This window comes from Echiichthys vipera, assembly GCF_963691815.1.
Source record: "Echiichthys vipera genome assembly, chromosome: 19".
Taxonomy (NCBI): Eukaryota; Metazoa; Chordata; class Actinopteri; order Perciformes; family Trachinidae; genus Echiichthys; species Echiichthys vipera.
This window is the reverse complement of record NC_139844.1, coordinates 17,220,836-17,233,575: the sequence shown is the minus strand read 5'-3', so window position 1 is coordinate 17,233,575 and position 12,740 is coordinate 17,220,836. Positions and strand designations below refer to the sequence as shown.

Sequence of the window (12,740 nt, the reverse complement as noted above, 5' to 3'; positions counted from 1 at the left end):
CTTTAAATTGCATACCAATGGCATTTTTCAGGGTTTCAAATGTGATTTCCTCTGCTGGAGTCCTCTGCAGAGACGAAAAAGAATTATGCAGCAAAAAGGTAATACGAACATCCTTATAGTGGGTCAATTTGAGTTCTAGATGATGAAACTGCTATACATGCTTCTTGCCTTTACCTCCTCTTTCTCTGGACTGTTTCGGGACTCCACCTCCACCTGTGAGATGGTCTCTCCAATACTCTTTCTCTTGGACAGACGATCCTCATCTGAACAGAGAGTGCAGATATTTGTCTTTTTTCGTTAATAGGAACCTCTTAACGGATGAAGGTTGCAAATCACTAAGTTAGAGAGGTCTTGTCCTTCAGCTCAATGATCCTGGCTCATGCCCCAGAGCAGGAAAAGGGTCTGAGCTGATGAAGTGTCCTTCAACCCAACACTAAATCCCTGCTAACACCAGGGGAGTAGTTCAGCTCTGCATTTCCATACTGGAATCAATAAAACACACAAAGGTGTAACCCGTTGGCAAGTCGATAAACATTATCATTATTTACTCTGAGATAGGGGCCCATTTCTCATGTCAACTTTCTGAAACAAAAACCTGTCGGCAAGTTGGAAAAGCATGTTTTCTTTTCAAATAAATTGGCAAAAATGACACCATTTATCATCATGTCAGATTTCAATCTTTCATACTGTCCTCCTTGAATGCAGCATAGACCATGTGCCAAACGCATCTAAATCAGTTATTCTACATATCTGATTAAAAATTAAAAAAGCTCAGGCCTGTACAGAGAAGGATATTCTGCACTCCTCAGCACAACTGGGTAGCCAGGATTAACTCAGCAGAGACCAACAGTCAACAATTCAAAACTTTGACTGAACTAAAGACTGTTTACACCGAGAACAAAGAGGAATAAGAGGTTTTAGGTAGAGGTTGTATAAATGTGAATATTTTAACGTGTGTATGCATCCAAATGTGGCAGGTGAAAAAAACGCCAAAAAATCCAATATAACACAAGAAACGTAGTGTTTGAGCTCCTTACCAGTATATTGGGGGATATAGGGCGTAGCCAGTCTATCTGTGTTATAACCGCTACCACCGAGGACCTCAGTGATCTTTGACTGAAGGAATAAAACAGCCCCTTCTACCTTCTCCAGTGACGAAGGTAGCCTAGGGAGAAAGAGGGAGCGGTTATTACATACTTAAATATCACATTTAATGTTGGTACGGTAGGTACGGTACATACTTTGAATTTTCAGTGAAGACATCCTCAGGCAAAAGGTAGGGACTTTCTTTCTGTCTCACCTCAATTACCTGAAGGGCAGAGGCAGTTTATTAAAATAGGTACTTGGTATTCACACACACACATTTATATATATACATTCATAAGCCCAGACCTCGTGTATGTGCTGGCAAAAGGCTGGGATGGTGGTGAGCTGGCAGATGAGGTTGAGGTAGGCGGCGGCGAGGGCATGAACAGCACAGCGGTTATAAACAGGCAGAGCCTCGTCAGTGGACAGTGCCAGGTCCTGCACAGGAAACAGACAGACATCAGAAACAACCCCTAGACCTAAGGAATTCAAGCACCCATATTCAAATAAACTTAAATAAAATACCTTCTTAAATGCACTCAAGACTTATTGTTAGTTCTAGCATTCGCCTTTGTATATTGTAACACTGATGACTGCTGTGCAGCAGTGTTGGCAGATAATTGTGTCTGGGTGTAATAACAGCTAGCGCCACAATTATTTCCTGACTAAATAAATAAACACATTACATAACTGAATGAGTCAGTACCTGCAAGGCCAGTGCCAGGCGAATGAGGTCCACCACCACCTCTTCATTAGCCAGCTCCACGCTGAGAAGACCCAACAGAGCGAAGAGGGACTCGTAGTGCCGCTGGCCGCTGCTCTGCTCCTTACAGCCCAGGTAGATGTGTCGGTATAGCTGTTGACCATGCTGTAAGTAGGATGCACAAGGAGAATGAGGAGAAGGATAGAGTACTATATCAATATTCTAGATTCAGGATTCAATACTTTGCCATAATCAACATGATTGAGCTCGCTCGAACAAAGACATAAGGCTTTAAACAAAGTGGAAAACATCTACAGATGGAAATATCAATACCCATAATGTTTTATGCATATATCATAAAAGCATAAAACAAATGGTAAAAATAAAATAGGCAAAACAGTAACACCTGTAAAGAAATTAGACGCAACATCAAACGGCCCACCAGATAAAGCGTGTTAAGTGCATTCAAAACATCTGCCCCATTGTACAATTATTTAACCTTCAGAGTGGCCTGCAGTGCTATGTGTATTATGCTGTGGAGGCAGACAGCTGCAGAATGTGTTTGGTTCTGGAGTCTGGATGTTCTGTTCTTAATGCTTCTTAATCTTTTTTGGGAAGAAGGAAATTAAAAAAGGTTGTTAGCTTGGTGAGTGGTACTTTAAAATATTGCCACTCGGGGTGGTGGATCTGTCTGGGAGATTTGTCCAGCCGTCGCCGGTCCTCAGCTGACAAGTTGCCAAACACATAGTAATTGTGTAGGTTCTTTCCACTGCTGCGCTATAAAACAAAACCAGACCCTCTCTGGAATATGCAACATTTAATTATCTGAAAAACTAAATGGTGTAGACTCGTAGTGCGCTCATTTATCTGTAGTTCCATCTCAATTGTAAACATTGTTTCCATACATGTTCAAACTTCAGAACATCATTCCACGTGCAATGGCAGAGTAGACTGCAGGGGCAACATATGAATCTGTTCTTAGCGCAGAATTCAAATGATGCACAACTACAAAAATGGAGGACAGAAGTTGTACCTTTTTCATGAATAGGTTGTCTTGTCTGGAACACTTGTCAACTTTGAGCTTGAGCACAGAGATGTCCGAGATGATGCTGCATGGGGAGAAGGCACAATGATTAACACATAGTCACTGAAGTACAGCTAAGCCAAGCTCCAACACACTACAAACGAAATCCCACATTATACATGCATTGACCACCACAATCCTGCAGACACTTCCGCGCACCTTATGTTGGAGAACTTGGGCTGGTTGTCGTGCCTGTCGATGAGACTGAGAAGGATCTGGAGCACCAGCAGCCGAACCTCTGGATCCTCTGTTAGAGAAAAGGACAGCAGCGGCTCCACGAAAGAGCTGGGCAGTGCCGTCAGCATGTTGGTGGTCTGGAAACCGGCCGTCACCTGACAGATTGATGATCACAAGCAGTTTAAGGTTTACACATACAGGATGAAAATTTGTGTTGAAAACAGTGGGGTTGTGCTTTCGGTCTTTCTAGCATGCCACCTTCTTCCACTGTACAAAAGTGACGGCAACATATCCCAGGATATGGGCGCTGCCATCTCGTAATTCTAGAGCCGAAGTCTGCGTGCAGCAGGGATTGGGTGGTGGACCCACTGTACTGAAGTCCCGCTCATGCACCCGAACTATCTTGAGTCAAACACAGCTGTCAATCAAGACGTTTCACCCCGCTTTTATAGCATTAAAATATTAAAATAAAAATAATCAGAAAAATAAACACTTATATAACATATAAGCATGATGGGGGCGGGGTCATTCCCTCTACTTTAGTCAGCCACCAGTGGGCGATTGAGATGTTGGGTTCTCTATGTACAGCCTGTGGTCCAAACTGGATAGATGGATGAGATGAATATGTATATGTATATTCCCACGAGACGGTAGCCTTGCTGTGCAAACACTTCGTAAATGTGTTTGCACAGCAAGGCTACATGGGAAGACAAATGTGAAGCAAAATGGAGAAATGAAAGATGAGGATAAAAGGATTGTTGGACCATAAGAGTGCTGCATGATTTTCTCGAAAGCTGTATGCTCAGAGAAATTGTGATAGACTAACAGCTATTGAGAAGTGTCACCTTGACTTATTGGACTTCATTCACTTCTTGTAAACACAAGATAAACACGCCTTGTAGCATTATTATATAAACTACTTTCTTTAAGACAGAATGCACTATGAACACTGCTTCAAAGCTATGTGAAGAACAGCATTTTCGATCTGAAATGAATAATAATGTGAGGCTGAAAACATACCTGGACCAAGGACTTCAGTAACATAATCTGGATCATCCTGGTACCCTCAGGCCTGCAGATGAAAACAAATTCAGGTACCAATTAAACCCTTTAACACTCAGGTCTGACTGAAGGACGGATTAAGGTGCGATAGAGAAGCAAGTATACATGTCGTGGGCATATGCTGCACAAAGGGAACATCCGTTTGTGAGTAGCTTACCCAGAGCCTGTGGAGGGCAGAGCCAGATGAATCCCAGGGACAGGAATCTTGCCCATGATGAAGAGCATGACCTCTGACCTCTGATATGTTGGTAGAGTGTTGGCAAACGAACCTAAAGGAAACCGAATGAATGAGGACAGGGAGATTAGCAGCAGATGGTTACAAAGAATTGTAGCAATATGCAAATGTGTGAGGAAGTAAAGAAAACTAACACTAGACTGTAAAAACTCACACAGAGACAAATCCTATCTTGCAAAGGCTCAAACACTCTCTCTGTCACACACACTAACCAAAACAAAGACACACCGCCCACAGACTCACCAATGGTCCTGATGACAGCCTCCTGCAACTGCCTCTCCTCATGAGCTTTGATGATCTTGGTGCCGATGTTGGTGCTGCCGTCGTAGGAGCCGGTCAACTCATAGTCCACGCTCAGACGGAGCTGCCGCAGCAGGGTATTAAACACTTCCAATACTGTGGGACCTGAATACACAAAAAGTGAATAATCAAAATACTAGTTCCCGCATACATGATCCCACTTACAACATGCCAGCCGGCACCTTAACGTGTGTGTGTGTGTGTGTGTGTGTGTGTGTGTGTGTGTGTGTGTGTGTGTGTGTGTGTGTGTGTGTGTGTGTGTGTGTGTGTGTGTGTGTGTGTGTGTGTGTGTGTGTGTGGACAATCTTCTCACCTACGGAGCCACTGGCAGCAATGGCGGCTGCCTCCAGCAAAACTTCAACTATCCCAGCTCGCACTGTGGCAGAATTCTTGCTGTTAGCATCCAGGTGACCGAGAAGTTGCTGGATTACCAAGTGAGAGTGCTGGGACTAAGAGAAAGAGAAAAGGAATGACTGATTGAAACATGATTGAAAAAACAAGAACAAGGCAGGAAGAAACAAAGACAGACAGAAGTGGTAGGATTCGGCCACTGACTAACAGGTTCATACTTGTATTTGGGGTAGAAGAGCTAGAAATACAAAGGCACTATTAATCAATGAAAATAAACAAGGAAAGGGGAACAAGTTTTTTATCCCATGTTTTAGAGCATTTGTTTTGTTTAAAATAAAATTATTTATAGAATAAACCTAGCCAGAAATAACAAAAATAGCAAGTTAATTCACTAAGCCCATAAGCGTCTGTGTAGCGTATATATAAAATGCATCGCCTTCAGTGGACATTTTAGTGCTTACTGAACAATCTTCAAGTTGCTGCCACTGGTGTTTACCCTGTTTTCCAAAGTTACCCGTCAAATGAGGATATCCCCCGTCTGTGCAGTCAATGCAATTCTTAATGTGTTTTGTCATCAATTATATTGCTAATATCTGTCAAACTCTGAAGACGACTGTGTGCCCTCTTATTGACACGACACAATTTCTTAGCTGAGCACACACACGAATATTCATGTAGGGCATGTGAGGGCGGGGCTGATACAGAGAGATAGGCATCTACTCTATCATCATGCCTGCATTGTTTTAAGCGGATGCTAGTGGTTGTAAAATCTACATTCATAGCTAATTGCAACTTTTTAAACAAAATTATTTTATTAGAATCAAAAACTAATATAACAAAGTAGCCGGCTGGACTTTAATGAGTAGTTTGCTGTTTGGCCAGCACGTATGGAAAGCTCTGTGGCTTGTATTTTTCATCCAGGTCCAAGTGAACCACAGCTATGAGGAGAAAGGTTGATGATGCCCAAATGGGATTCTTCAAACATCTCTCCTTTTCTAAGCTATTTTTTGGTTGTAAACTCCATGAATACTGGAAAATGTTTTTACTTTGCAGAGATATAAACATGGTACCATGTAAAAGTAACACAAAATGTTTTTAGGATTCCATTTGATCAGGAAGAGTTCTTTGTGGATACGTGGGCACTGTAGCACTCACCTGAATAGAATACATGATGATTTTGAAGCAACGAACTGCAAAGGTCTTCCCCTCCCATAGAGAGTGGTTATCTAAGTGCCTGGGGGAACACAGAGAGGAGGAAAGGGATGAGGAGGATACAGAAGATGTAATAATACATTGATGGTTTTGATGGAGAGAGGCGAGCGTAAAGAGCAAATTTATAGTTCCCGAAAAAGCCCAGACATCAAGACTCCATGGGTATTTTTTGATGATGGAGCACAGTTGAGTTACTTAAGCTATCGTATTTATGATAAAAATGTATGGATGCATAAACAAACATGTATTGCAATGTACTGCAATGTCCACATTCAATGATTAAAGACTATAGAGAAATGCAGGCATTTACTGTAAGTCTGTCTCCTCGCTGCTGAATGCAGTCAGGATGTTGATATAAGATGCCAAAAGATATTAATCAATGATAACGAGATTATGACCATTACTACTGAACAGTAGAATAGTAGAATCCTGGACCGGGAGGCAGAGGACACAGTGAAATAAATATCTAAAGAACTTGAAAGAAGTCAGAAACAGAGACCATGATGGATGGACGAGAGCCGGTCTCACACAACCCATGACAAGTGAGATGAATTTAAGGGAAGATTAAGAGAAAAAAGAAATTAGACAGATTCAAAGTGTTCAACAGAAATATGAATTTAATTTTTAACTTCGTAAGAAAAGGGTAACCAGAGCTGCAGTTTAATTCTGGAGTACAAAAAAAATCAATAAAAAGGCAGCATAGGCTATCAAGTTCCTGAATTGTTTTGTATTTTTGCTGTCTCTTCCTGTTGTCATGCTGCTGTGTAATTATGAGCTGCATTATCACTGCAAGCTCATGATACATGTGTACATACTAGTTACTAAACTATTTTATTAACAGTATTCATCAGCAGATCTCCAAATGTAAAGGAGGGATTACAAACACTAGCTGAGATGCAGGTTATTTCACCAAGAGGGGCAAAGAACAGGTGGATATAGGTTACATCAGACAAAAAAAGACTAAAGGAATAGGTGTTAATGTCTAGGGCTCAGAGAGACACAAGGAATGGCTGAGACAGATAAAGATACATTCAGCAGAGCTGAAATGATTCAAATTAGAGAGAGATGAAGGAAGTGTAAGATGGATAGAGAAACAGTCAACTAAAAATAAAACTAATCACAGATGACTCGGAGACATCCAAAGTTAGATAAAACATAAGATAACCTTAGAAGCTGGATAAAGCACAGTATATTCAGAGAAAATAACAACAACAATAATAGTAGAACCCTGCAAGACAGACCTCAGCATAAATGCAGTAAAATACAATTTTAAATGTCCCATCGGCATATCATGCACAAACTATGTAACCTTGCTTTGACCTTGTTGCACTCCCTTGTGCCAATCAGCGCACGCATAAAAAAATACTGCAATATAGCAATAAGATGCATCCTTCCTTTAGGTTTAGTCAATGCAACGAAAAAACAAGAAATGCATAAAGGAACAAATCACAAAAAGACAATACGAGTTTGTGGGGCTGTCTTACATCAGCACGGGCGTGACAGCATTCTTGATGTTGCCATAGGCGGCTCGTCCCAGTAGCTCCCTGAAGCAGCGCTCTGTCAGCTCCACCGGGCTTTCCTTCTCCTTCTCCGACGCCTGCAGCGGAGAAGGGGAGCGGCTGGAAGAGAGCAATGCAGGTGAGGAAGCAGAAAAGAGGGAGCGGAGGGGAAAGAGCCGGGGATGGAGAAGTGGAGTTGGGAGGGGGGAGGGAGGGGGAAGAGAGAGAGAGAGAGAACAGAGAGACAAGATTGAATTGAATCTGATTTAATAACACTAAGATTTCCACGAAGGCTCAGTTTCTTGCACAAAAATACTCGTCACGGCAGCCTTCACTCCTGGAGGTGAACTCTCTGCAGATTGTCTGCAGTGGAAATTAAATGGGAAATTTCTGTGTTTTTTTGACCTGGACCATATTTCTCCATGTATTTCTGTGTTATAGACTAACGGCAAGAGCTTTTTTTTAAATAATTGGTTGAGTATTGAGCGCAATAAGCTGCAATGTCATCAAATGGGGGAAAGCACACCAACTTTATATCAGCTTTTTTGGCTGATTATTATTATTATTATAAGATTATTATTAAAAGTGTCTGACTACATTATGGAAAGATGAAGTTTCATTATGAAAACTCAAGAGCCAGCGGTGGCAGAGAGTTTGTGATAAAATGTGGATTTGTGTTATCGAAAAGATTGTTAATGGGGCGGCCGGTGGCTGAGTGGTTAGAGCAGTCACCCCATGTAAAGAGTCTGAAGGTCCTCGAGACAGCGGCTGTAGGTTCGACTCCGACCTGCGGCCCTTTGCTGCATGTCTTCCTCTCTCTCCCACCCCATTTCCTGTCTGTCCTATACAAGAAAGGCTTGAAAAACTGCCAAAAAATAATCTCTAAAAGATTTTTAATAAAAAACAATGGTTCCTGTTTGCAGGACAACAAAATGTGGAGCTACACTTTACGCAAGTTTCATAAACTAACATTCCCTTTAGATATGGACAGGCTGAAACTATGGTATAGCTACAAATTGATCCAGATGCACTGCACCTTGCAGACCATCAGGATGACTACGGCGAGCCAAAGAGGAGAAGGAATCCTACCAAAGCGCATTTTCCTGAAAAACAAATGCTGCTCACATAGCCCAAGTTACTGTGTTGACCATCAGTAGCTACACAAGAGAGCGTGACCTGCAAATAGGAACATCTCCATCTTTCCATAAAGTAGTAAGACACAACAACAATCTGAGCTCGTCAGTGGCAAAAACAAGCACCTTTTAGCCCCGGTGGATTACATTGCAGCCCAGTTTGCAGCTGCCAGGCTGCAGCACTCATGCTCAATACTGGAGCATGTCACTTACACAGAAATACATGGGGAAATAGTGTCCAAGTTGGAAAATACGTAGTTTAATTTTAAGAGACTATATTTATTGTCATGTGTTTATGCATTTGTGTATTGCACATCTATTGTCACCACGGGAACATGTCTGTGTAAAGTTGTATATAATGTATGTGTTTGCAAGTGTGTCCAGTGTGTCTTTGTTCTCATGCATAGTTAAAACCTTCACCATAATTCCATCTCAATCATGACTAGCCTCGGGTGGTCCACCAATGATGACATCATTTATTAACAACCTCCCTCTTTCATCTCGCCTGCTGCTGCTGTGGAGGCAATGTGACTTCCTGCCTCTCAGTGGCTCCCCTAGCTTAACTCCAATCCAAAAAAAGACACTAAAATGTGCAAGGGAAAAGGTCAAACAGCAAAAGAAAGAAAAATACAGGATACCGGTTTAACCCTAAGGTCACAAACTAATTTTCTTTTAGTGCTGCATGTGAAACATATATCATGTGGACATCTAAGCTGCTGTTGTCGTTTGTTTCGCAACTGTTCAGAAGTGCATCTTATAACACCAACGGGAAACTTAATTCGGAGGTCACTCTAACAGCCACTCTCAGCACAGTTCTGTCTAATGATTTGGAAACTCACAAGAGAGCAAAACATTTAGCAAGAGGATAAATCAGCGTCACCATCATCACAAAGCCTGCTTGGCTACAGCAATCTTACCTCATATCTACTTTCATCAAACAATTCACAGAGGCTGTTTTTTAGTTTCGGAAGTGGCACATTAAAGGCGAGGATCATTTCAGTTCAATATTCTGTTGAGACAATGCCTTCGAGGAAAATGCCATGGGGAATATAAAACATGTGCAGACACACGCCACATTAAAACCAATCAATCATACTGGTAGTTGTTCTTGAAGTATAACACACAGAACAGGGCTCAGAGAGATATTTTAGTATCTTAAGAAGTGAACTCTTTACACATATACAGTGAGTCTCAACTGTCACTTAAACTGTGCCCGAGGTTGATCTTTAAATTATATTTACATGTGCGTGGGGATTAATGTTGAGAAAAATGCACCATCTGTGACTTTAATTGACTGTACTGACTGCTGTGGATTTCATGGCTTGTAATGACTGAAGATGCACAGCAGGGGCAGGCATCATAACACACACACACACACATACACACACACACACAGAGCAAAGGGAAGCTGAGAATGTGTCTCTCGAAGGGAAGCGAAGGGAAGCTGAGAGTGTGTCTGTCTCTGTCTCCTTCCGTCCATCTGTCGCTCTCTTTCAATAAGCTCCACATTTCTCTGCTTTTACTTTCTATTATCCTCCCTCCATTCAATCTTCCAAAGTTCTCCTTGCTGCCCTCCCCCTTTTGCTCTCCAAACCTTCAGATCTCGGCATTGACGTCAAAGTGGATTTCAGTATGTGGAATACTGCCAAGAGAGGCAGGCTCCAGACTCTGCATCTCTCTGTCTCACTGACAACCATAGCTCTCAGTGCTTTTATTCTCCACACATTGCACCAGAGACCCCAGTCAGTCAGAGTTGGGGTTGCTGAGAGAAACTCTATTATCTAGAAACTAAATAATGACGTCATACTAAACGCTGGGCGACATTCATGGTTTTTGCTTTAATTTGAATGGCCAGGATCATTTATATTTATAAACAGACAAATCCAAACCGCATATACTAGTATACTACGCATAAATCCAAGTAAGAAAGAGGAAATATTAAGAGTTTAAACTCTTTTATCAAATTATGGTTTTTATAATGTCTGATTTCAGGGGTTGCTGTGCTATTTCGGTCCCTCTTTCTCCTTCAGTTTTTATCCCCATCTCGTGTCCTTGTCCTTGGATGCTGCAGGTGGGCCAACAGATGCCCGTAAGGGAAGCAGAGCTGTCAGTGGACCCACACAGTGATGACAATGATGATGCATGGCATGGGAGATGTCTGACTAGAACGCCTTGACAAATATGGCCTGACATAAGACAAACGGCACCAGTTGGCTACAACACTCTGGCTCTGGACTGTGTGACTGAGGAATGGTGGGTCAACACAAATCAACTTTGTTACCACATGTTGGTGCAGCCTGGCCTGTTGTGCGAGGATGACATGGTAACACTGGGGCCATATTTACCTGCCTTAAAGGTTTGGATTTTGGTGGGTAAGTGGACTCCAGTTTATATAAACAGACAGAACAGGCCTGGAAGATAAGCAATGTACTACTGTGGATGGGGGCAGCAGCCAAATGTGTTTTAGCCACCTCAAACACGCCCATTTAACTGATCGAGGCAGCAGTAGACCGGCAGCTCCTGTGTTCTGTGTAAAATTACTTTGGTTGTCATTGAAGTCTGGTGGCTTTGATGAGAGCAGAGAACAGCGTTAGTTCCCTATTGTAAAGGGCTTTCTGACAACAATGTAAAGAGGTGAAAATATTCTAAATATAGCATAAACTTAAACTGATAATAGTTTATTTTAGATGGGCCTTTTTTTAAATGGACAAATATATATATATATATATATATATATATATATATATATGTGTGTGCTTGAGCCCTTTATTTGTCTGGCTTTTACTGAAAACAACACAGTCTTTTAGTTGGTAAAAGAAATGGTGAGTTAGGAAAAATAATGCAGACAAATAATGAAGTGGTCTCAAAAACCACTGGGAATGGTGCAAGTGTCAGTGTTTCTAAATGATCTGGGTATAAGTGGATCAGAAGGTCTTCTATTAAATATTTGTGACAGGTGTGATGAACAGAAACATACCTCTCTGTGCGCTCTCTACTTTGCAGGTTGAAAAGCAGAGAGGGGACGATCTTGTCCATGTGCTGAGGGTCCCAGATGTTGGCCTGCAGCTCATCATTCACTGTCTTCCTCACCACACCCTGCAGGCCCTTGATACCTGCCATGCGGATTCTGGAGGTAACAGAAATAGAAGATCAGAAATCAGACACCAGACATTTTTTGACTGGTAACTGAATCTATAAATGGATAATTATATTTAGAACGTATTTTTATCGTCCAGTTTTTAGTCTGTATCCTTCGGTGTTGGAGTGTTATATTTAACTGTTCAAAGACGGCACTTTTAAAAGGATGTCTTTTTTTTTAACAAAGATATAAAAAAAAGGTCCAGGGGCAGCGGTGGTCTAAATAAAGACTTCCTAAAGCAGTCTAAAAACAGCAGTTGCTTAATACTTCTGCCTCTAGTGCAATCAAGCATCTGTCCACTTACTTGGTGCGGATGTCAGGGTCCTCGAAGCTGGAGTGGCACATCTCACTGAAGCGTGACACAAAGAAGTCATAACTGCGGTGGTACGATGGTGTATCCTCTTCTATGTTTGCAAACTTCACGAACTGAGAAAGGACGAAGAGGAGACAGGGAAAATAAACTGAAACTCTACAACTCAACAGATTTAGATTAATAAGACAGCTCCTCAGAAGCTCCAGTTTGTTAAGAGTTCATTTCAATTTGGTTAAGAAACTCGTTAATGTAATAACCCTAAATCCCCATGATGAATATCTCCTTAATTAAAGTCAAACCACAGCGCCATAACATCTCATTAAGAGTGAAAAGCAAAGGGCAGTGGGGAGCGCTGACATTTAGCTTCACAACACTCTCCAATTAATAAATTATGATCCGTTTTTATTTAGAACCCAGAATGTTACCTAAAGCAAGAATTATATAAT

General features: G+C 41.6%; 1 protein-coding gene across 3 annotated transcripts in view; it reads right to left on the bottom strand.

The window, feature by feature from the left end:
• The window catches only part of efr3bb (EFR3 homolog Bb), a 33,584-nt gene that overhangs the window by 3,104 nt on the left and 17,740 nt on the right, over positions 1 to 12,740 (bottom strand). For all 3 annotated transcript variants that reach the window (XM_083933466.1, XM_083933467.1, XM_083933465.1), the window contains 16 exons: positions 12,286 to 12,407; positions 11,820 to 11,969; positions 7,695 to 7,829; positions 6,154 to 6,232; positions 4,961 to 5,096; positions 4,591 to 4,752; positions 4,270 to 4,381; positions 4,071 to 4,122; positions 3,033 to 3,205; positions 2,823 to 2,898; positions 1,793 to 1,954; positions 1,393 to 1,524; positions 1,242 to 1,309; positions 1,038 to 1,165; positions 175 to 263; positions 16 to 64 (listed from right to left, as the gene is read on the bottom strand). In XM_083933466.1, coding sequence (XP_083789592.1) covers positions 16 to 64; positions 175 to 263; positions 1,038 to 1,165; positions 1,242 to 1,309; positions 1,393 to 1,524; positions 1,793 to 1,954; positions 2,823 to 2,898; positions 3,033 to 3,205; positions 4,071 to 4,122; positions 4,270 to 4,381; positions 4,591 to 4,752; positions 4,961 to 5,096; positions 6,154 to 6,232; positions 7,695 to 7,829; positions 11,820 to 11,969; positions 12,286 to 12,407 — 1,825 coding nt within the window. The remainder of the gene's footprint in view (positions 1 to 15; positions 65 to 174; positions 264 to 1,037; positions 1,166 to 1,241; positions 1,310 to 1,392; positions 1,525 to 1,792; positions 1,955 to 2,822; positions 2,899 to 3,032; positions 3,206 to 4,070; positions 4,123 to 4,269; positions 4,382 to 4,590; positions 4,753 to 4,960; positions 5,097 to 6,153; positions 6,233 to 7,694; positions 7,830 to 11,819; positions 11,970 to 12,285; positions 12,408 to 12,740) is intronic.